The sequence below is a fragment of the Chiloscyllium punctatum genome, chromosome 44 (assembly GCF_047496795.1).
Source record: "Chiloscyllium punctatum isolate Juve2018m chromosome 44, sChiPun1.3, whole genome shotgun sequence".
NCBI lineage: Eukaryota > Metazoa > Chordata > Chondrichthyes > Orectolobiformes > Hemiscylliidae > Chiloscyllium > Chiloscyllium punctatum.
In genome coordinates, this window is record NC_092782.1 from 48,821,651 (window position 1) to 48,844,550 (window position 22,900).

The window sequence follows — 22,900 nt, forward strand, 5'->3', positions numbered from 1 at the left end:
GGATGTAGGTGGTGGTGGTATTGGGTGTAGGGTGCTGATGGAGAAAATATGTTGATAGTTCAGATTAAGTGATTGGAATGTGAGAATGGCAGAACAATGGGGTGTCTCCTGCCAGACTTGAAAGGACAGAATGTGGAATGGGGGGGAGGGAGGACATGATAACAAACTAAAAGAGAAAGGGAAGAAATGTTCACAATTTAAAGGTGCTAAACTCAATATTAAGTCCAGAAGGCAAAGCAGTCACCAAGTCTGTGTTTGGTTTCTCCAATATTGAGTAGGGCACATTGGATGAAGCAAATACAATACACAAGACTGGAGGAGGTACAGGTGAAATGCTGCTATACCTGGAAAGACTTAGATCACCCTTGGATGGTGAGCTGGGAGGAGGTGAAGGGGCAGGTATTGCATTTTCTATGGTGACATGGAAAGGAGCCGTGGAGAGGGCGCAAGTGGTGTTGGTGGTTGTAGAATGGACTAGATTGTCCGGGAGGGAATAATCCCTGCGAAATTCGGACAGGGGAGTGAGGGGAAGAGGTATTTGGTGGTGGCATTCTACTGGAATTGCCTGAAATGGCAGAGAATGATCCTTTGAATGTGGAGGCTGGTGGGATGACAGGTGAGGACAAGGGGAACCTGATCACGCTGTTGTGAGTGATGGGAAGGGGCAAGGAAAGAAGCATGGGTGACGGGTGGGTTGAAGTTGAGGGTCCTGTCAACCAAAGTGCAGACTGGGTGACCTCTTTGCAGAACACCTCCGTCTTTGCGCAAGCAGGACCTCAACCTTCCTGTAGCTGGTCACTTTAACACAGCATCCTGCTCATATGTCCACATGTTTGCGAGCTGCAGTGTTCCAGTCAATCACAGCGCAAACTGCAGGAACAACATCTAATCTTCAGACTAGGCACTTTACAGTCTTCTGGATTTCATATTGAGTTCAACACCTTTAAATTATGGACATTTCTTCTCTTTCTTGTAATCATGTCCTCCACTTCCCCAATTCCACTTATTGTCCTCTCAAGTCTGGCAGGAGACACACCATTGTTCTGCCATTCTCACATTCCAATCAATTAATCTGAACTACCAACATCTTTTCTCATCAGGGCAAAAGTGAGGACTGCAGATGCTGGAAACCAGAGTTTATATCAGCACACTACACTCACTATTCCCACCACACTTCACTTAAGCTCTAATGAAGAGTCATCTAGACTCAAACCATTAGCTTGATCTCTCTCCATAGATGCTGCCTGACCCTGCGATCCCCAGCATGTGTTGTTTTCAATTCCAATACTTTTTGGAGATACTTTACTAGCTGAATTCTTCAACTTAGAGACAAAATGCAGTGAATCTCTTCACATATTTTAGCTGTTGCACAAAAAAAATGACAAAGTTCAAATGAGACCTGGAAATTAAAGATCTCAAACTTCTTTCATTTCTTCCATCCTCCCTTTGACAAGAAAAGTACAGACTTTGATATATATTTTCCTTTCAGTACTGTACTTAATATGAATTATTTATTTCTAAAACTGCTATGAAGCATAGCAAAAATTCAATGCATTTAATGTGCAGGGCCTACAGGTACAATCAGTGCTAAAAGAGAAATTGACTGATTTGCCTGGATATATCACTGCTCTATTTTTGTTAGGGAAGGGTACGAAGTGATACAGAATTAAAGCAGGTAAATAGTATCAAGATATAGATTGGCTATGATCCAACTGAATGGCACAGTAGGCTCGGGGGCTGAATGGCCTCCTCCTGTTCCTGCATTCTCAATCACTGTTCCCAGGCAGCCACCTGACATTGTCCATCAATCCAGATATTACACTCACCCACATTTCCACAATTGCAGAGTTGTTAAAAACCAAATCCTAGAGCCCGTAAAACAGTCCAGTGATTGCTTCAGTTAGAAAGAGTGTAGATTATCCATAGTGATGGCAGTTAAAATATCAAAACTCACAAGTATCGATATAATTCTCACCCTTATTCCTCGCTCTCCTGAGTAACCTGGAGGACCCATTTCGCCCTAATTAGAAATTATACCAGTGAGTTAGCATTGATATGACAATAGGATCAAATCATTAATGATGTGTTAACATAACACAATATTTATCGAGAGCAAAATGGAAATGACAAAAGCTGATAGTACCTTGCCTGGTTCGCCTTTCTGTCCTTTTATACCCTGTTAAAAACAACACAATGAGGGTAAAATCATAGTTTTGCCTTTTGAAGATTTCTTTAAAATGGAGACACCTTCTTTCTCCCTTATCTGCAACTGCAGGCTACAACTTCTACTGGTGTTAGAGGACCACCTATGAGCTCCACAACTTCAAAGTCCACCCACTGTTGTTAACTAGATTAGAAGTATGCCCTCCAGCCATAATGGACAAATCCATCTCACTGACTGCTCACGACTGCTGTGGGGTTGAGTCATGCTTTTAAACCCAATGCCAAGTCACAACCTAAAACACAAACCCAAGTTTCAATTCACTGAACCATTGAGTAAATGATCATGCTAAGCCTTTGCTACTGGTTCATCACTTTATCCAACCACTCAGTGATATACAGAGCAGCACCGAACAATTTTTCTCTGCACTTTTTCAATTTCCTAGTTGCTGATCTACATTTAGGATTTGCCCTCCTCCTCCTCCTCTCTTTTACTCTCTTTGCCTCAACCACACTTTCTCTTCCCTGACCGTCTTCATGGCCCCTTCTTCCTCTCCTCTGCTCTCCTCTGCTCTCCATCTCCCCCACCATCCTTCCCCCTTCTCATTTGGCCTCCTCATCTCTTCATCCTCCCACTCCCACCTCTCCATTTCCTCCTGTCCTCCACCTGACCCTCTCTCTATTCTCCTTGTTCTACCATTTCTTCCATACTGAAGGCATGCTAGAGGTCAGAAACTCACCATAGAATAAACAATGAACCTCATCACATCATCATCATCAGATGTTACTGAAGATGGGGAATTACAGACACTATCTGCTTCCAGACAGGAACTGTGAAGTATCTTGCACAAGAATAAATATACCTAGAGAATAAGTTGTGTATACAGAGACATCATATGTCATAACTTGCCAGCCAGTGTGAGAATTTAATTGAAAATAAAACCAAAGAATGGTGGATGCTGGAAATCAGAAACAAAAACATAAATTGCTGGAAAAACACAGCGTGTCTGACAGCATCCATGGAGAGCTGGTATTTCGGGTCCAGTGACTTTTCTTCAGAACAGTGTTCTGAACTGGCTTATGAATCACAGGCTGCAATACGGTTGAGAGTTTGAGGAGGGAGTTCCAGAGATCAGAGGTAAATAGTGCGGTGCAGAAGGCATATGGCGTACTGGCTTTTATTGGTAGAGGAATTGAGTTCCAGAGTCCTGAGGTCATGTTGCAGTTGTATAAGATTCTGGTGCAGCCACATCTGGAGTATTGTGTGCAGTTTTGGTCGCCATACTATAGGAAGGATGTGGAGGCACTGGAACGGGTGCAGAGGAGGTTTACCAGGATGTTGCCTGGTATGGTAGGAAGATCGTATGAGGAAAGGCTGAGGCACTTGGGGCTGGTTTCATTGGAGAAAAGAAGGTTTAGGGGTAACTTGATAGAGGTGTACAAGATGATTAGGAGTTTAGATAGGGTTGACCATGAGAACCTTCTTCCACCTGTGGAGTCAGCTATTACAAGGGGGCATAGCTTTAAATTAAGGGGTGGTAGGTATAGGACAGATGTTAGGGGTAGATTCTTTACTCAGCGAGTCGTGAGTTCATGGAATGCCCTGCCAGTAGCAGTGGTGGACTCTCCCTCTTTATGGGCATTTAAACGGGCATTGGATAGGCATATGGAGGATAGTGGGCTAGTGTAGGTTAGGTGGGCTTGGATCGGCACAACATCGAGGGCCAAAGGGCCTGTACTGCGCTGTATTTTTCTATGTTCTATGTTCTATCACAGGGCATTGTGACTGAAAAAGCAATCACCATTGTTGCAATAATGATGAATGAAAAAGATATCAAAAGTAACCCCAGTTCTCTGTCAGTGATTTTCTGGAAGTGCTCTGTTGGTGAGATTTCCTGTTTAAAGATGATACATGGCTGTTAACTTTTACTTACATCTTTACCTCTTAGTCCTATTGGCCCTGGGCTTCCTGGAGCTCCAGGTTTCCCTTGCTCCCCTTCCTTGCCAATTTCACCCTAATAAAATAGAAGACTTTAGCTCCTTTATTGGTTAACCACTGCAAAACCTGTTGTTTACATCAGAATAGAAAGCAGAGGTTCATTAAGAAGGAAAGTGACAATTTGAGCTTACCTTCTCACCCGGTCGGCCTGATAAACCAACATTGCCCTGAAGAAATCATATGAAATTAGGATGTCATAAAGAGACAAAAGGGTAACTTCCCAATAACTGGAACTATCATCAGCGCCCGCATAAAATTAGAGAAGCAAAGTTTTGCAATTTTTTTTCCATCGCATGTGATAAAATAATAAATAGAGCAGATAGAAGATTAGAGCAGGAGAAAGCCATTCAGCCACTCAAATCTGTTCTGCTGTTCAATATGATCATGACTGATCTTCAAAACTATATCCTAATCCTGCTCTTCCACCGTATCTGTTGACAGAGCAGCAAAGTGACTGAGTTGCTAGCACTGCAGTCTCACAGCGTTAAGGACCCAAGTTCAATTCCTGCCCCAGGTAACTGTCTGTGTGGAGTTTGCACAATCTCCCTGTGTCTGCGTGGGTTTCCGCTGGGTGCTCCAGTTTCCTCTCACAGTCCAAAGATGTGCAGGTTAGGTGGATTGGACATGCTAAATTGCCCTGTAGCATCCGGGAAAGTGTAGGCTAGTTGAACAAGCCATAGTAAATATGGTCTCATGGGGATGGGGATGGGGTGTTGCTGGGTGTAAGTTGAATGCTGTTTGGAGGGTCACTGCAGACTCGATGGGCCAAATGGCTTCTTTCTGTGCTGTATGGATTCTATCCCTTTAGCCACAACCTCTTTCTTGAGAATACCATAATGTTTTGGCCTCAACCACTTTCTGTGGTAGTGAATTCCACAGGCTCACCACTCTGGGTTAAGATGTTTCTCCTCACCTCAGTCCTAAAAGGTTCGCCCATTATTCTTAAATTATTAGCTCTGGTTCTGGACTTCTCCATCATTGGAAGCATCCTTCTTGCATCTAACCTGTCTAGTCCTGTTAGAATTTTATAGGTTTCTGTGAGAACCCACCCCACTATTCTTCTAAACTCCAGTGAATATAATCCTAATTAACTAAATCTCTCCTTACACGTCAGTCCTGTCCCTTTATGTCAATTTGGTAAACCTTCACTGCACTCCCTCTGTAGCAAGAGGAAATATAACTGGACCAAAACTACACACAACTGCACACTCCAAGTATGTCCTCACCTTGGTGCATTGTATAATTGCAGCAAGACATCCGTATTCCTGTATTCAAATCATCTGACTTTGAAGGCCAATGTTCAGTTTGTCTTTTTTACTGAGTGCTGCACCTCGGTGCTAACTTTCAGTGACTGGTGCATGAGAACACCAGGTCTCATTGAATATTCTTGTCTCTCAATTTACAGACAGTCAAATAAAATCTGCCTTTCTATCTTTGCTATGAAAGTGGATAACCTCATATTTATTCACACTATTCTGCATCTGCCATGTATTTGCTCACTCACTCAGCCTGTCCAAATCACACTGCAACATTTCTGCATCCTCCTTCCAGCTTACACTTCCACCTAGCTTTGTGTCATCTGCTAATTTTGAGATATTACTTTTAGTTTCCTCATTTAAATCAGGAATATATATTGTGAATAGCTGAGGTCCTGGGTATTGATCCGTCTGGTATCCCATTAGTCATTGCCTACCATTCAAAACAAGAGCCTTTTTTTATAGAATCATATAATCCCTACAGTGCAGAAAGAGGCCATTCAACCCATCAAATTCACACTAATCTTCCAAAGACCCTCCCACCCCGACCAGCCCTCCACCCTATCCCTGTAACCCCACATTTACCTTGGCTCACCCACCAAGCCTGTAAATCCCTGGTCACTATGCACAATTCTAGTGCAGCCTATCCATCTAACCTGCCCATCTTTGGACTGTGGGAGAAAACCGAAGCACCCGGTTTCATTCAGACATGGGAGGAACATGCAAACTCTGCACAGTCACTCACGGCTGGAATCAAACCTTACTACCCTCTTTTTTTTTCATTTCTTCCCTTCCCTCCTCTCCTCTCCTCAACTCAAAGCCAACGTTTCGGGCATAAGCCCTTCTTCAGGCTCCTGCTGCTCGGTTCTCCTTGATTCTCTTGCTCCTCGGATGCTGCCTGGCCTGCTGTGTTTTTCCAGCACCACATTTTTCAACTCTGGTCTCCAGCATCTGCAGTCCTTACTTTCTCCTAGTTGACCTCAACTCAAAGCCAAGCCAAGTCTGTTTTTCTTACTCTGTGTTGCACGTCTGCCAACCAAATTTCCATCTGTCTCCATGCACTGTCCCCAATCCTACGTGCTTTAAATTTTACACATTAAACTCTTATGTGGGACTTGTCAAAAGCTTTCTGAAAGTCCAAATACAATACATCCACTGGCTCCCTTGATCAAGTCTACTGAACACATTCTCAAAGAATTCCAATAGATTTATCAAACATGATTTCCCTTTTGTAAATCCATGCTGATTGTGCCTGATTCCCACACTGCTTTTGAAGTGCTCTGCTATAAAATCCTTGATAATAGACTCTAGCATTTTTTCACTACTGACATCAGACTTACTAATCCATAGTTTCCTGTTGTCTCTCTACCTCCTTTTTAAATACTGGAATACATTATCTACCTTCCAATCTATAAGAACTGCTGTAATAATACTGTAATTTCCATGATATTTGTCAATTGTAAAAATGTAAAATACTGTTCTTGTTTCCTTTACAATAACAAGAACTTATATTTATATAGCTCCTTTAACATAGTAAAGCATCCCAAGATGCATCACAGGATCATTAACAAATAAAATTTGATATCAAGCTGCAAAAAAGACGTGACCAAAGCTTGGTCAAAGAGGTAGATTTTAAAGAGTGTCCTCAGTTGGGAGACAGAGATAAAGGTAGAAGGATGAATGGCCTCGGGAAGGAATTCCAGACTTTATAGCCCATGCAGCTGAAGAAATGTCCTCCAATGTCAAAGTGATTTAAACCAGGAATCTGCAAGAGATCAGAAATGGAAGACTATACTGATTTTGAGGGCTAGAGGTGGATATTGAAATAGGGAGGGAGTTGATACTATGGAGGGATAGTCAACAAATGCTGGCCTAGCTCGTGATGCTCTCGCTCCATGAAAGAATAATTTTGAAATGCCTCAGAATATATTTATATGGCACTATAAATACAACAAATCATTCCACAAAGCTTCACAAGAGCTTTATAAAAGGTGAGGTGCCTCACAAACCTTATTGAATTCTTTGAGAAGGTGACTAAGGAGGTAGACGAGGGGAAAGTGGTGGATGTGGTGTATATGGATTTTAGTAAGGCGTTTGATAGGATTCCCCATGGTAGGCTACTGCAAAAAATACGGAGGTATGGCATTGAGGGTGAGTTGGAGGTTTGGATTAGGAATTGGCTGGCTGGAAGAAGACAGAGGGTAGTAGTTGATGGTAAAGGTTCATCTTGGAGTGCCGTTACTAATGGTGTTCCGCAAGGATCTGTTTTGGGACCATTTCTGTTTGTCATTTTTATAAATGACCTGGAGGATGGGTTAGAAGGTTGGGTGAGCAAGTTTGCGGATGATACAAAAGTCAGAGGAGTTGTTGACAGTGAGGAAGGATGTGGCAGGTTACAGCGGGATATAGATAAGCTGCAGAGTTGGGCAGAAAGGTGGCAAATGGAGTTCAATGTAGGTCGGTGTGAGGTGATTCACTTTGGTAAGAGTAACAAAAAGATGGGGTACTTGGCTAATGGTCGGATACTTGGTAGTGTGGATGAGCAGAGGGATCTTGGTGTCCATGTACACAGATCTCTGAAAGTTGCCACCCAGGTAAATAGTGCGGTGAAGAAGGCATACGGTGTACTGGCTTTTATTGGTAGAGGAATTGAGTTCCGGAGTCCTGAGGTCATGTTGCAGTTGTATAAGACTCTGGTGCGGCTGCATCTGCAGTATTGTGTGCAGTTTTGGTCGCCATACTATAGGAAGGATGTGGAGGCACTGGAACGGGTGCAGAGGAGGTTTACCAGGATGTTGCCTGGTATGGTAGGAAAATCGTATGAGGAAAGGCTGAGGCACTTGGGGTTGTTTTCATTGGAGAAAAGAAGGTTTAGGGGTGACTTGATAGAGATGTACAAGATGATTAGGGGTTTAGATAGGGTTGACCGTGAGAACCTTTTTCCACGTATGGAGTCAGCTATTACGAGGGGGCATAGCTTTAAATTAAGGGGTAGTAGCTATAGGACAGATGTTAGGGGTAGGTTCTTTACTCAGTGAGTTGTGAGTTCATAGGATGCCCTGCCAGTAGCAGTGGTGGACTCTCCCTCTTTATGGGCATTTAAGCGGGCATTGGATAGGCATATGGAGGATAGTGTAGGTTAGGTGGGCTTGGATCGGCACAACATCGAGGGCCAAAGGGCCTGTACTGCGTTGTATTCTTCTATGTTCTATGTTCTGTGTTCTAAAACAAACTATGACACTGAGCCACATAGGGAGATATTAGTTAAGGTGACTGAAAGCTTTGTCCCTCAATTGGATTTTTGCTCCATCACAGTGCCAAAATGGTTCTTACTAAAGTTCCATATGACATCGTATTTGATTACGACAAAGATAAACCTTTCCTCCTTATTCTTCTTGACTTGTTTGCAGTTTTTGACTTGGTTGACCACACCACACTCCTCCACTCTTGTCCAACTGGGTTCTTCTATAGATCCATCCTTATCGGACTGTGGCCAGTGAATCACTTGCAATGGTTTCTTATCCTCTGGTGTTACCTCTGGTGTCAACCAACATGACCCCTTGCAGCAACCCTTTATACCCATTTCTCATCCACACAAGGCACCTTGGCAACCTCATTCAAACATCATCCAGTGTTAGTTTAGACATGAATGCTGATGATCAATTCTATCTCACCAACATTTCTATCTTTAGCTGAGCTTTTGGTTATCTGCCATAATATTATCGTTATGTGGATCAGTGTCATTCTTTGTTTTATAATACCCATGTGAATTGCCTTGGATAGTTCATTACATTAAAAGTTGCTTTATAAATATAAGTTGTTGTTACTTAAAGAGGGAAGTTTTAAGAGGTGACTTACAGATGGAAAACAAGGCAGAGAGGTGCAGAGATGGAGGGAGCAAATTCCAGAGTTTGAGGGCGGCTTATACACAACTGAAGGCACAAGCATCCAGGTTGAAGCAATTTTAATTGGGACCACACAAAAGGTGAGGAAGAGAGGACCATTGGTATTTAAGAGAGTTCCAGAGTTAGAGGAGATTATCTCCAACTCCCATTTCTGTCTGAGATCCTGTAACTTGGCACAAACCAGTAATCAAATGTGGAATGGTCAAAAGGTGAGCAATAAACAAGAAGCACCACTTCTCATTAAAACATCAACTAGCAGACAACTAAGGAGGAAAAACTATTATTTCTCCAGTGCCTGTGGTTGGCATCAAGCACTTCCAAGTCAGATATAACATGTTTAAATAGAGTAAAATGACCCATCTTTTACCTGTACATATGACATGTTTGATTTCCAACACCGGCTCTCCTATGGCTGTCATGAGTACTGAATAGATAAAGGGTAATGTTAAATGGGAGTTATATGAATTAATATGTTAATTTGGTCAGTAGAAAAGAGGGACCATTTCTTTTGATGAGTCCTCATCTATTGGAAAAAACATTCTGATTGCTCATTATTGTTTCCCATTAGCCTTGAAGTGAGAAACAAAATGACAAATCTCATTTGCCTGACTTGTATTCAAACTCAGGATTTAAATGGACAGCACATAACCCACAACCTTCGATTTCTGAACAGGTACAGTTCAAATAAAACTAATAGAGTTAGCAGTCTATTAGATGTTATGGGCTAACTGCAAAGTATATGATGCACACTATCAGCTAATAGGTTAGAAAATTACATCTACAATGTACATGCCACTACTGTTGGTACAAAGCTGTTTGCCTGATGGAACGTTTCTGTTACTTACCCTTTCACCTGGTTCACCTTTAAGGCCAGGCTGGCCGGGAATTCCAAATCCTGGGCTTCCCTTTTGAAAACAAACATAATACAGTTCAGAAAAAAAATGCAGCTTCTACAGGTAATTAAAAGGATCTTGGAAAGTGCAAAGAGTAACAGTAGTCTAAATGGAAAAAGAGCTACTATGTCTGCTCTTGAGGAGGGTTTACTTCTCAGTGCCAGGCAGGAGTCGCTGGTAGCATTCATCGAAAGTGTTCAAAACATGAACGTGCCACCAACAATGTGCACACTTGAAGTCAACCCCCTTAATCTCTTGATGATGTTATTACCCCCTAACTGAGTATTGCTCAACAATCAATTATCTCCAGGATCTTGTTCCTGCTGAGTTGCAAGTAAAGAAAATCTTTTGGTACTGGGTACTAAAGCAATTTTCTTTTATTCATTAATGGTTTGTGGGCATCATTGGTTATGCTTAGCATTTAGTGTCCATCCCTAATTGCTCAGAGGGCGGTTAAGAGTCAACCACAATGCTGTAGTTCTAGAGTCACATGTCAGCCTGGGACCTTTGTTTTAAGGATGGCAGATTTCCCTCCATAAAGGGCATTAGACAAACAGATGGGTCTTTCTGACAATTGACAATGGTTTCAGGGTCAATATTAGAGTGCTAGACTCCTTCTGTATGGACTGATTGGACATCCCAGAGCAGCACAGAGCTTTGGGAGGGCAGAAATGCTGTGACATTCATGCTGAGCCTTTAGGAGATGGGCCTGGGATGAGGCATTTAGGGAAAGTGCAGAGAATATTTACAGGAATGATACCTGAAATGTATGGATGTAACAATAAAAAACACAGTCAAGGTTTCTTTTCTATTGACAGAAAGAAGGCAGATTGGAATCCTAAAATAGGTCTTCAAAATTATAAAAGATCCTGATAATGGGGATACAAAGTAAATATTGTCTCTTGTAGGGAAGAGCATAATTAGAGATAATCAATATAAGACAGATATTAAGAAATCTAACAGGAAGTTCAGAAGGAACTCATTTACCCAAAGAATAGTGTGAATGTGGAACAGTTGAATTGAATTGTTAGATGTATTTAAGGAAAAGCTGGACACGCATCTGAGAGAGCATGGAATAGGAAATTGTGAAGATAGATGAAAGAAGATGCAAGAAGTTGCAATTGGAGCCTGGACGTTGTATGGACTGATAGGACCAAATGGCCTGTTTTTTTGCCGTTTTTCCTATGTTGACATACAGACATAGATCAGAATCTTATTAGTGCTGGGTCCGGATCACACTGTTTCATGAGTGACCTTCCAGTGGTCTCTTTAAAGGCAATCAGTTAGGCCACTCACTGTCTTGTACAGATAGGCAGGCTATGTGCCACATTCCAATGTACGTCAACATTGTAAACAGGGTTCAATTTGCATAATTAGTAAATGAGGCACCCGCCTGATTCATTTAGCAAAAGTGTAGCTGGTAGGACTGGAACATGAAGGAAGGAGCACTAAGTATGACACTTTAATCAAAGGGGCCTAGAATCCTGTTCTGCCAGATTACAATCAGCCATGAGTATTACCCTGGTTTCCTTGCAACACCCTGTAAAGAGGGGCTATAATATCTTGGTATAGTGCTGTCATTGCACGTATGCTTCTAGCTATCATTTGCTGACCTAGCCAGCTGGCACTGCAACACATTGTATTGAGTTCAGAGTCAGTTTCACTTAAAGCTGTGTTTACATTCATGTGCAAAGCCTGTTGGGTAATCACATAAATGATGTAAATACCTTTTCACCTTCAATCCCTTGAACCCCTTGTTCACCTTTGGGTCCCATGGGTCCAGGTGGTCCAATATCTCCCTGACACGAGATCAGAAACACATTCTTATTATCACCTGACAGGGTAGTAGAAACAGATTGAACAAGATCTTTTAAAAGGAAACCATATCAATTATGGAGGAAAAATATTAGAAGATAATGGAGAATATTGGGAAACAGCAGGGGAGTAGGACTGAATGGAATTCTCTTCAAAAATATCTGGCACCGTTTTATTGGCCTTTCTGTGTTGAATATAATCTGTGATCATTGGCTACCAAAGTACCACATATTTTGTGCTCATTTCCATATTTAATATTTAACTCCAATGTTTTGATATGAGGAACATGAAGGTTGTTTTTAATGGGTATTTCAATTTCAATCTGGCGTTTTTGGTTTGCTTGTGTGTATATGGTCAAGGTCCTATTGTTCCTGTGGAGCAGGTGGCAAACTGGCACAAATCACTTACATCGGAGTGGCAACCTTAATTCACAACATAAAATGAAAAGTTCAGCTTCTTTCACTTGTGCTGGATATCATCTGAATGACAATCAACTCCCACAAGATGAGGCTTTATAAAATATATATACATATTTAATCTTGTACTGCATAGGTGATAAAAACTTAGTGCATACTTATACTACCTCCACACACAGCTGTTATGCTGTTGGATTGTAATTAACCAGTCAGAGATGTTGGAAGGAAAGGCCAACATTTCAAGTGGTTGCTATAATGAATTTTGTCTTGAAGGTTGACAAATCTCCAGAAATTAAAGATTGATCTTCTGGAAGCTGCTGAGAGCAACCCAGAGAGAATATATTTGAGGTATTTACAAGAAACTGCTTTCTTCATTTCCCTTGAACACTTTCAATTATTAATTATGATATTATTGAAAACAATCGAGTGTCAATGGAAGGGAGGACATTTATTAAACTTCCAAGACTACATTTGACTAGAGTTTGTAATTCAATGTGCCACACATCAACTAATTCTTAACTCCTTATAGCAGGTCATATTCATAAACCAAATGGCCAATTACAACATGTAGTGCAAAGATGTGAACTGTACTTACTCTGGCACCTTTAGGCCCGGTTGGTCCTATTATCTAATTTGAATAAAATAGATAATTAAAAGTTTTGTATTAATAATACAAATAATAAATTCATGATCCTATGTACATTAATTTCTTATGATTGAATAAATAGATCTATATTTCTATAATGCATCAGGACTTAATGTAACTTTTCAAAAAAGCCTGGTGATTACCAAAAGGCAAGCAGAGAAATTCAAAATTTGTTTTATAAAACTATATTTATTTATTCATTATATTTTACATGGGCACTTGTTGGACTTAAGATGGCTGTTATTGGACACAGAATGTGCCGAAAACTGCTGTTAGACAAAAAGTAACTCATCATGGAGTAATTCCCAGTCTACAGGAATCATAAACTGTGCCTTCAACAACACCATTAAAAATCACACAACACCAGATTATAGTCCAACAGGTTTAATTGGAAGCACACTAGCTTGATTAGAGTAGATTAGATTAGATTACTGTGTGGAAACAGGCCCTTTGGCCCAACAAGTCCACACCAACCCGCAACCCACCCATACCCCTTACCTAACGCTACAGACAATTTAGCATGGCCAATTCACCTGGCCTGCACATCTTTGGACTGTGGGAGAAAACCGGAGCACCCGGAGGAAACACACGCAGACACGGGGAGAATGTGCAAACTCCACACAGTCAGTCGTCTGAGGCGGGAAATGAACCCGGGTCTCTGGCACTGTGAGGCAGCAGTGCTAACCACTGTGCCACCGTGCCGCCCACTAAACATTGCTCCATCATCAGTGAACACCAAAGTGCATCTAAGCTTTTGCAAAAAGAAATTCTGCCAGAACAGCCAACTGCAAGAACATCACAGAACATTAACTTCCTGATTCATGCTCTTGTTTAAAGTTATTCATAATTGTTACTTAGAGTCATAGACCAGTACAGCATGGAAACAGACCCTTTGGTCCAAATCATCCATGCTGACCAGATATCCTAAATAAACCCAATCCCATTTGCCAGCATTTGGCACATATCCCTCTAAACCCTTCCTATTCATACACCCATCCAGATTATTTTTAAATGTTGTAATTTTTGCAGCTTCCACCACTTCCTCTGGTAGCTTAGACTTCTTTTTCTTTGTTTCTTATTATAGGTGTGTGTGTGTGTGTGTGTGTGTGTTGTCATTTATCACCCAGCTTTTAAATTGCAAATAAATCATCGTTTTATTTTAAATCTAAGGAGAGTTCGTTGCAGGTCATATAAAAGTGGATTTCACAAACAGAGGGTTTGAGGGAGGAACAGGCCTCAGCTTATATTAAAAGGGAAAAGAAATAAGAAAACATTGCAATTTTTAAAAATCACCTATGTACAGACGATCATGGAATATCTTCTCTTTTTTTGTCCATTATAGCCCTTTAAGATATTGAGCAATTGTAAACTAGCCATTTGATGTTAACTTGCAACAGCAATAATTGCAAGGAGGGTTTCAAATTAAGAAGCTTCAAATAAATGAGGTTCAAGGAAAGTATTAATTTATTTCACAGGAGAATGGACATGTGAAAGACACTCTCTGATAAAGGAATGATTCAAAGACAATTACTTTCTTTACTGGATTTGAATCTTAGTTCTATGAATCTGAATTTGAATTCTTACTTTGAATTTGAAACTTAATTTGGCATCAAGCCATATAGGAGAAACCAAGCCTGGCTATTTAAAGCTTGGTCAAAATGGTAGGTTTTAAAGAGTGGTCTTAAGAAGGAGAAAGCGAGAATTAAGAAAGAAGCAAAGAGAGAGAAAAACATCAATTCATTAAATGTGTTATGAAATACAATAGTTACCCCTTTAGCTGGATCTCCTGGCAAGCCTCTGCTTCCCTATCAGAAAACCAAATGGAACAACAATGATATCCCAGTTCAGTGCTCTGATTTAATCAGTTCAAATACGGCAGCAGTGTTACACAATTCACTTACTGTATTTCCTTTCAACCCAATAGGGCCTGGGAGTCCCTGTTAAAAAAGAGAACCAAGAAAGATTGAGTGAGGGAGAGGATTTTTAAAAAAAAATCAGACAACATTAAGGATCTTTCTAAATTAAATGTATAATAACCCAGTCTAGCAATCATGTGAACTGCAAAATACTCAGCTGCAAAAAATAGCAGTCTTTTGTAAACAAAGATTCTGCCAAGTTAATCAACTTCCAGCAAGGGGGTTGGATCACTAACAACCTGCAGACTGACACAACTCCCATTTCTATAAGTGAAGATGTGCCGGGGATGTAATTCTTTTTGCTCCAATTTGGAAAGTTGATCCCTTCCTCATCTTTCCCACTTTATTTCACATCATGTCCGCGGATTAGGAACACTCCAGGATTACAAATCAAAGGAGAATCTTGATTTCAGCATTCATAGATACTGCACTGTTTGAACCTAACAAATCATCAAGCTCTCCCTACCTGCTCAGTCTAAATACCACACTTCCTAGAAGGATTTCTGAGTACCAAGATCTACAAGTGCATCATTTCCACATCCCCCAAAGCCTATGCACTATCTACAAGGCACAAGAAAGATTTGTATTGGAGTACAGTCTGTTCTGCGCGTTTCTTCAACACAATTTGGCTTTAAATTAATTGAAGAATTTAGACCATTATTTGTAGAACATGAACTTTCCTTACCTGTATAGGCTATAACGTGATTCCGGCCCCATTAGTTTAAATGGTGCTGTTTTTGCACAAGTTTCTTAGAACGCGAGATTGCACAAGAATGGAACTATTGCATTATATCAGAACAGACTGTCCTCTTCATTTGCCTGGATGAGTGCTGCCCCAACAACATTCAAGAAGTTCAACACTGTTCAGACCAAAGCAGCTTACATGATTGGCATTCCAAACATTAAATCTTCAATCTTTCTATCAGTGACATACAATGACAACTATGTGTATCATTTACAAAATGCACTGGAGCAATTTGCAAAGCCTCCTTCTAAAACACTTCCAAACCTGTGATCTCTACTATTGGAAGAGCAGCAAATATATGGGAACACTACCACGTGAAAGTGATCCTCAGTTACACAGTACCTTGATTTGGAACTATAGCGCCATTCTTTCATGGCCACTTGAGTCAAAAATCTGAAACTCCCTTCCTGACAGCACTGTAAGTGTGCTTCCACCAGACAGAATGCAGCAGTCAAAGGAAGTAGCTCACTACCACTTTGAAGGGCAGTTAGAGATGGGCAACAAATGCTGATTTTGCCAGGGATGTTAACATTCCATAAGCTCATGAAAAAAAGACCCTCTGACTACAAGTAATGGGCAATGTAGATTATGATGCTAAAAAGAATAATTAGAAATGAAGGGAAATGATATTTTCTTACAGCAATTCCTCGTGGTCCCGGTTCCCCAGTTTCTCCACGGTCTCCCTAAAGATATTATGAAAAAGTGTTGAGAATTAGTGCAAAATTTTCCATTCATTGAGTAAGCAAATACCTCATTTTTTTTTCTCCACAATATCAATGCTGCTAAACATTGTTATACTATACACAAGTTAAGTGATAAAATTATGCTTTGTCCATTTTCTTACCTTTTCCCCTCTATCTCCTTTAATTCCTCGTTTTCCCTATATGATTCAAAAGGAGATGTTAGATTCACTAACAGAGAAAAAGTGCAGAATCACACTCAGCAAAGCTGAACAATTATACATCAGGGATAGATAATCTGTCAGAATGTTACATATTTAACATGATTGTACCAAATTCCTCTCTCACCTGCTTCGTGAAATATTAATCCATTCAAAGTAAAATGGAATTAGTGAGTTCATATGACAGCATCTTCATCGAAAGGGAGAATGCTCAAAGTAAACCAGCTGCAACTGCACTAAATCTAACCCAAAACAAGTGTTTTGCCATTGGCACTGATAAGTTATTTTAAGTATTATCTTTAAAATTTGCATGCTTGGGGAAAAGTTTGGACTTCAACAGGTTACCTCCAATGCTATAAATTTTCTATGCTTCTATGGTCCTATACCAAGTAGCAAGAATAAAAAAAATCTCAGAATCAGGCCAGAGCCAATTAAATGGTGTGATGAGAGAAGGGAAAGGTGAGAAATAATAGGTTGACAGGCATTGCTCATCTGTTTTCCTATTTTAAGAATTGATGGGGCATATGAAAATCTTACATTTTTGCCAATTAGTGTCTGACTTCAAAAAATTCTGGGAGAGAGTATACATATGATCATGAGGGAAACATTAAGACAGGACTAGAAATAGGTCACTTGGTCCTTTGAGCCTGCTCTGTCATTTAATATGATCATGACTGATCATCCAATTAAGTAGCTTTCATCCCAACACCCTTTGATCCCTTTAGCCCTAACAACTATACCTAATTCCTTCCTGAAACATTCAATGTTCTGGCCTCAAACTCTTTTGTGTGACAGAGAATTCCATGGATTCACTACTTTCTGGGTAAAGACATTTCTCCTCACTTCAGCCCTAACTGACCAACTCCAGATCTTTAAACTGTGAAGATACACTCAGGCATTGGGAATTTAGATGACCTAAAATAAATTTGAATATTATAAAATAGGGCTGGGATAAGATTATCCAGGCAAACTATTCACTCAGGAAAGATTCAAATACCACTATGGCAATAAGGATAATAATAATAACTTGCATTGAATATATGGAGGCAATAGGTCAGAGAGGAGGATGGGGGAAGGTAGCAAAGGAGTACAGTGGGTGAATAGGGGTGGGGGTGAAGGTGATAGGTCAGAGAGGAGGGTGGAGTGGATAGATGGAAAGGAAGAACAAGTCATGGGGACGGTGCTGAGCTGGAAGTTTGGAACTGGGGTGAGGTGGGGAAGGGGAAATGAGGAAACTGGTGAAGTCCACATTGATGGCCTGGGGTTGAAGTATTCTGAGGTAGAAGATGAGGTGTTCTTCCTCCAGGCATCGGGTGGTGAGGGAGCGGCGGTGAAGGAGGCCCAGGACCTCCATGTCCTCGACTGAGTGGGAGGGGGAGTTGAAATGTTGGGCCACAGGGCAGTGTGGTTGATTTGTGCAGGTGTCCCAGAGATGTTCCCTAACGTGCTCTGCTAGGAGGCGTCCAGTCTCCCCAGTGTAGAGGAGACGGCATCAGGAGCAACGGATACAATAAATGATATTGGTGGATGTGCAGATAAAACTTTGATGGATATGGAAGGCTCCTTCGGGGCCTTGGATGGAGGTGAGGGAGGAGGTGTGGGTGCAGGATTTGCAATTCCTGCGGTGGCAGGGGAAGGTGCCAGGATGGGAGGGTGGGTTGTTGGGGGGGCGTGGACCTGGCCAGGTAGTCACGGAGGGAATGGTCTTTGCGGAAGGTGGAAAGGGGTGAGGAGGGAAATATATCCCTGGTGGTGGGGTCCGTTTGGAGGTGGTGGAAATGTCATCGGATAATTTCATCAAAACTTTCTCCCCACCCCCACCCTCCTCTCATTTATCTCTCCACCCTGCAGGCACTCTGCCTCTATTCCTGATAAAGGGCTTTTGGCTGAAACGTTGATTTTCGTGCTCCTCGGATGCTGCCTGAACTCCTGTGCTTTTCCAGCACCACTCTAATCTATAATACGATAAAGGCAACAAGAGTTTTGGATGAGCTGAATTTTTTAAAGAAATTATGGAGTTAAGTCAGGAGAGCTTGAAAATCAAGGCGAGTGGTGAAAAGCCATCACTGAGAGCTAAAAAAAGAAATTGTTGTACTTGAGAATTATTATTGCCTTTCTATGAGAAGCTGCAAGGAAGACAGTATAAGTGAGTCCAAATAATAACTTGATGCAGATCTGAAGAGAGAATGATAAAGATTTGATGAGATGGAGTCAAATTTAATCAAAAAAGGACTATTGTTGAGTCTAGTGATCTTTTCCTGTTCTGGAAGTTTGTTAGCTCCTTATGAAAAGTTGAGGTGTGGTCTTTGTCATTAACTCAGTGCAGCCAGCTCAAAGCTAGGTGTCACATTGATGATATTCCAGAATGGAGCACTAGCCTATTTACAGGGTTTCTGCAAGTGTTCAAGTCTGCAAAGCCATCAGCATAAACAATAGTCTGATTTACATGTTGCCTCCACAACTCTTACCTTTTGGCCAACCTCTCCATCTCTCCCTTTTTCCCCTTGATTACCCTAAAGTAAAGAGAATGAATCAGTAAAATGCTGGCTCAATAAATTTCTGATGCCCAACTGATGTGAATGAACACTTCCTTAAGAAGGATTTAACCATCCTAATTCTGGCAGGGAATGAGTAGAAATCCAGGAATGGGGAGACTTTGGGAGCAGGGATGGCCAGTCAAATATTCTGTGGACCTCTTTAAAAAAGACAAAATGCTGTGGGTATTGAAAATCTGAAGTAAAAATAGAAAATGCTGGAACTAGTTGCTATGCACGACTTACATGAAAATAGTATTTGTGAGTTATACATGTGGAAGACACAAGTAAATATTTTGTTAATTAAAATAAAACAGCAGCATAGACTTACATCCAGGTCAGACAGGATTGTGTCAGAAGCTGTGATGTTGGCCTGCTTCTAATCTTTAAAGATGTTTATGAAGAAATATTAAATACTTGCCTTGTGGCCTGGGATCCCTGGGGGTCCAATCGTTCCCTAAAACAACATGACGTTCATTAATTCATAATCAAGGAAATATCACAATAACCAAAGACTTACTTCACAAGTACAAAAAACGGAGTCAATTCTAGAATTTTCTTGGACCATCACATTTCAAAGACTATGGGCAACTAAACTTACAGCAGAGTCTCATTCTGTCCAGCATGCAGAATATTCATCTGGTCAAAATATGATGGACTAGTTTGAGACTGGGCTTTCAACTGAAATTCAAAATACCACCTTAAAAGCTAGTGAAAAGCTTTGTTTTTAAAAGGGAGATGCACTGGTCAATGGAATCAATGCTTATGCTGGGGACTCCATCCCCAAAACATTCATGTAGCTTCTCAAATTCTTGTAGGTCTGATGATTAATTATATGGTCTGTTTAATCTATACGCCAAATGAATTCAAAGCTGGCGCTATTTGTTATTTCAGTTATTTTCCTTTTTACCTACACATGTAGTCTCCTTGTTATATTAGAAGTATAGTGTAGAAGCAGGTCATTTTGCCAATCAGTCCATCTTTGGTGTTTTCCATATTCTGAGATAATTGTTCATAATGTAGTTAAAAACGTATCCAGATGTTCCACAGACATCAGGTAACGTTTACATATAATCTTATATTGATGCCCTCTCATTTTTGATCACTCAAACTGCTTGGAACATTTACTTGCAGTATTACAAGGGTCAGGATGATAATAAAGAAAAAAGCTTTATTGATGCATGAGGTTGCACATTCAGATCAAAAGGTTTGTTATCTGTTGTTGAATCAAATATGAACCTTTCTGGACGATTGCCTAGGCACATTACATATGCAATACATTTGCTGTTTTCCAGTGATGGTTATCAGGACAGAATCAGCTACTGTACCTTCTCTCCTTGAAATCCATTCTGTCCTGGTATTCCTGGGATGCCAATCCCATCAACTCCCTAAAAGATAATTCATCACCAAAATTAATTTTCTTCAGCAAAAGCATGATTCACCACTAACAAATTTGTCAACTGTGCAATGGTGTAGTCGTTATGTGTGAAACCATTCATCTTACCAATTAAGAGACAACCTATCACCCAGGGATGTTTGGATCATGAGATCAGGGATCTGTGCCTAGCCACTTTCAAATGTAACATTACCAAGTCAGATTGTAATACTTAGTACAGTATAACGTTGTCTTACAGGGAAAAAAAAATAGCCATTACTTTGAATTGAAACTTGTCAAATGGGGGGAGGGGGGGCAGCCATTTTAAATGTAAATTACTGAGAGGCTGAGTGCTGATCAAGAACTATTGAGTTCTCAAGGAGGGAAACATTTCAGCATCAGCTCTGGATGGCTCAGCCCCATTTGGATGAAGGCAGTGCCACTAGAACTGGTAAGTAGATAAGCACTTACAGGTTGAATTTTCAGAAGAATGGCAAGCCTTGGGAGGTATGTACCAGGTGGTTGTCATCTCCATTAAGAACAGTAGCTAAACCCTAAGAGCAGCCAGCTCAGTCACAATGTGACTGTAGCGATGCCACTGCTCAAAGTACTGAGGCTACAGCTGTAAGGAAATGGCAAGAGAAGGCAAGTGGAGCATGTCCTGGTGATCGGTAGTGAGGGAGTGGTGGTAGCAGTCATGACCACAGTGGGTAAGCAAAGCCATGTCCAAGGGAGATGACTACTGCTCCCTATGGCCAATAACCCATTCAAGATGTGCCTTGGAGTGTGCTGAGATGCTGCAAAGTTTTGTTGGATAGCCTGTTCATTTGGCATCAAGCCCTCCATGATGTGGGCAAGTGCCAGTGGAAGCAAAAAGAGGACCTTAATGAAGAACTTAAATGGCTTAGTTGAATGTGTAGCAAAAGTCAAACTGCCAACTTTCCCTTCGTGGAAGCTGGAAGATATCAGGCAGCAAATGCTTTCTGGACTATTTTGCCAACTATCCCAGCTCACAGCTAAGGGGCTAGTAAAATTCCAGCCAGACGTGACTGTGTCATTTAGATTCTTTGATTTTCAAGAGAATAGATTATCTTCAATTTATACACCACCTTTCTGGACAAATGGAAGTGCTTCACATTGAATTAAATATTTTTGAGGCGTAGTGCCTGGTTAAGGAATGCAACAGCTAATTTGTACACATCTAGGCATTATTGATTAAAAACAAAATACTGCAGATGTTGGAAATCTGAATCAAACACAGAGAATGCTGGACAAACTCAGCAAGTCTTGCAGCATCTGTGGAGAGAGAATCAGAATTAACGTTTCAAGTCTGGTGCAAGTTCGGATTCGAAACATTTCATTGCTACTGATTGAGTGATAAATATTACTAGGACTCAAGAGAAAACAAAATTGTGTTCTTCTTCAAATAGTTCCATTGAATATTTTATGTTAAATTGTGAGAAAGAATTAACCTTGTTTTAACATTTCATCCAACTGAAAGTGCCTTTGACTGTGTAGGGCTCCCTCAATACTGCATTAGAGTATCAGCCTAGATTAAGTGCTCGAATGTCTGAAGTGCAAACTGAATCGATACCCGTTGATTCAGAGACACAAGTACTATCCCACTGAGATAGGTTTGACGTTGTGAAGGAGCAGACTTGTGGTAAAAGGAGGGATAAATTTAATTCAGCAGAAATCTTCTTAGCCCTAGCAATAAGTAGCCTATTCTCACCTGTGTACCTGGACTGCAAGTACTGATTAGCAATTTAAGTGGGCAGGGTATTGCTGATACTCTGATCTCTACCCACTGACATAAGGCATTCTGAGCTGCGTGTCTGGGTACTAATCAATGAGGTTTTCCATGTTCCCAGCTTGCAGTCATTGTTATAATGTCTTTAATTAAAACCATGCCGTCATCAATTGATTCAGTAGTGACCAGGAATCCTCCTGACCTTTACTACTTAATACAAGAGTGGGAAGCATTAACCATGTGAGGGTATTTCAAGTCATTGAACTAAGGCAAGTAGATGAAGTCCAGATACAGATCAACACTGATCTGTTGCATAGCAGAATAGGCTCAAAGGGCTAAATGGCTTCTTCCTGTTCCTCCTTCCTTCCTAGCCATACTGTGAGGGGGAATGGGTTACAGTTTCAGAAAGAACAATGAGGTATACTCCATGAATTTGAGCCCAAGTTAAGAACATGCAAATGATGAAACACTGGAACTAAAAAGAGTCTGCTACCTGTTCCCCTTTGGACCCTGGGGCCCCAGGAGATCCATCAAGTCCAATTGGTCCAGGCAAACCAGCAACTCCCTGAACAGAAAAATGAGTAACAAA

The 22,900-nt window shown here is 40.9% G+C and overlaps 1 protein-coding gene across 15 annotated transcripts in view; it reads right to left on the reverse strand.

Annotated features, from left to right (window-relative positions):
- The window catches only part of col7a1l (collagen type VII alpha 1-like), a 428,727-nt gene that overhangs the window by 272,043 nt on the left and 133,784 nt on the right, over positions 1-22,900 (reverse strand). For all 15 annotated transcript variants that reach the window (XR_011955318.1, XR_011955319.1, XR_011955320.1 and 12 more), the window contains 15 exons: positions 22,805-22,876; positions 20,515-20,574; positions 19,608-19,643; positions 19,121-19,165; positions 16,596-16,631; positions 16,390-16,434; positions 14,992-15,027; positions 14,860-14,895; positions 13,040-13,072; positions 11,941-12,012; positions 10,166-10,225; positions 4,291-4,326; positions 4,095-4,175; positions 2,144-2,176; positions 1,976-2,020 (listed from right to left, as the gene is read on the reverse strand). Coding sequence is in view for 12 of the 15 variants with exons in the window: in XM_072562892.1 (XP_072418993.1) it covers positions 1,976-2,020; positions 2,144-2,176; positions 4,095-4,175; positions 4,291-4,326; positions 10,166-10,225; positions 11,941-12,012; positions 13,040-13,072; positions 14,860-14,895; positions 14,992-15,027; positions 16,390-16,434; positions 16,596-16,631; positions 19,121-19,165; positions 19,608-19,643; positions 20,515-20,574; positions 22,805-22,876 (726 nt within the window). In the remaining 3 variants the exon portion in view is untranslated. The remainder of the gene's footprint in view (positions 1-1,975; positions 2,021-2,143; positions 2,177-4,094; positions 4,176-4,290; positions 4,327-10,165; positions 10,226-11,940; positions 12,013-13,039; positions 13,073-14,859; positions 14,896-14,991; positions 15,028-16,389; positions 16,435-16,595; positions 16,632-19,120; positions 19,166-19,607; positions 19,644-20,514; positions 20,575-22,804; positions 22,877-22,900) is intronic.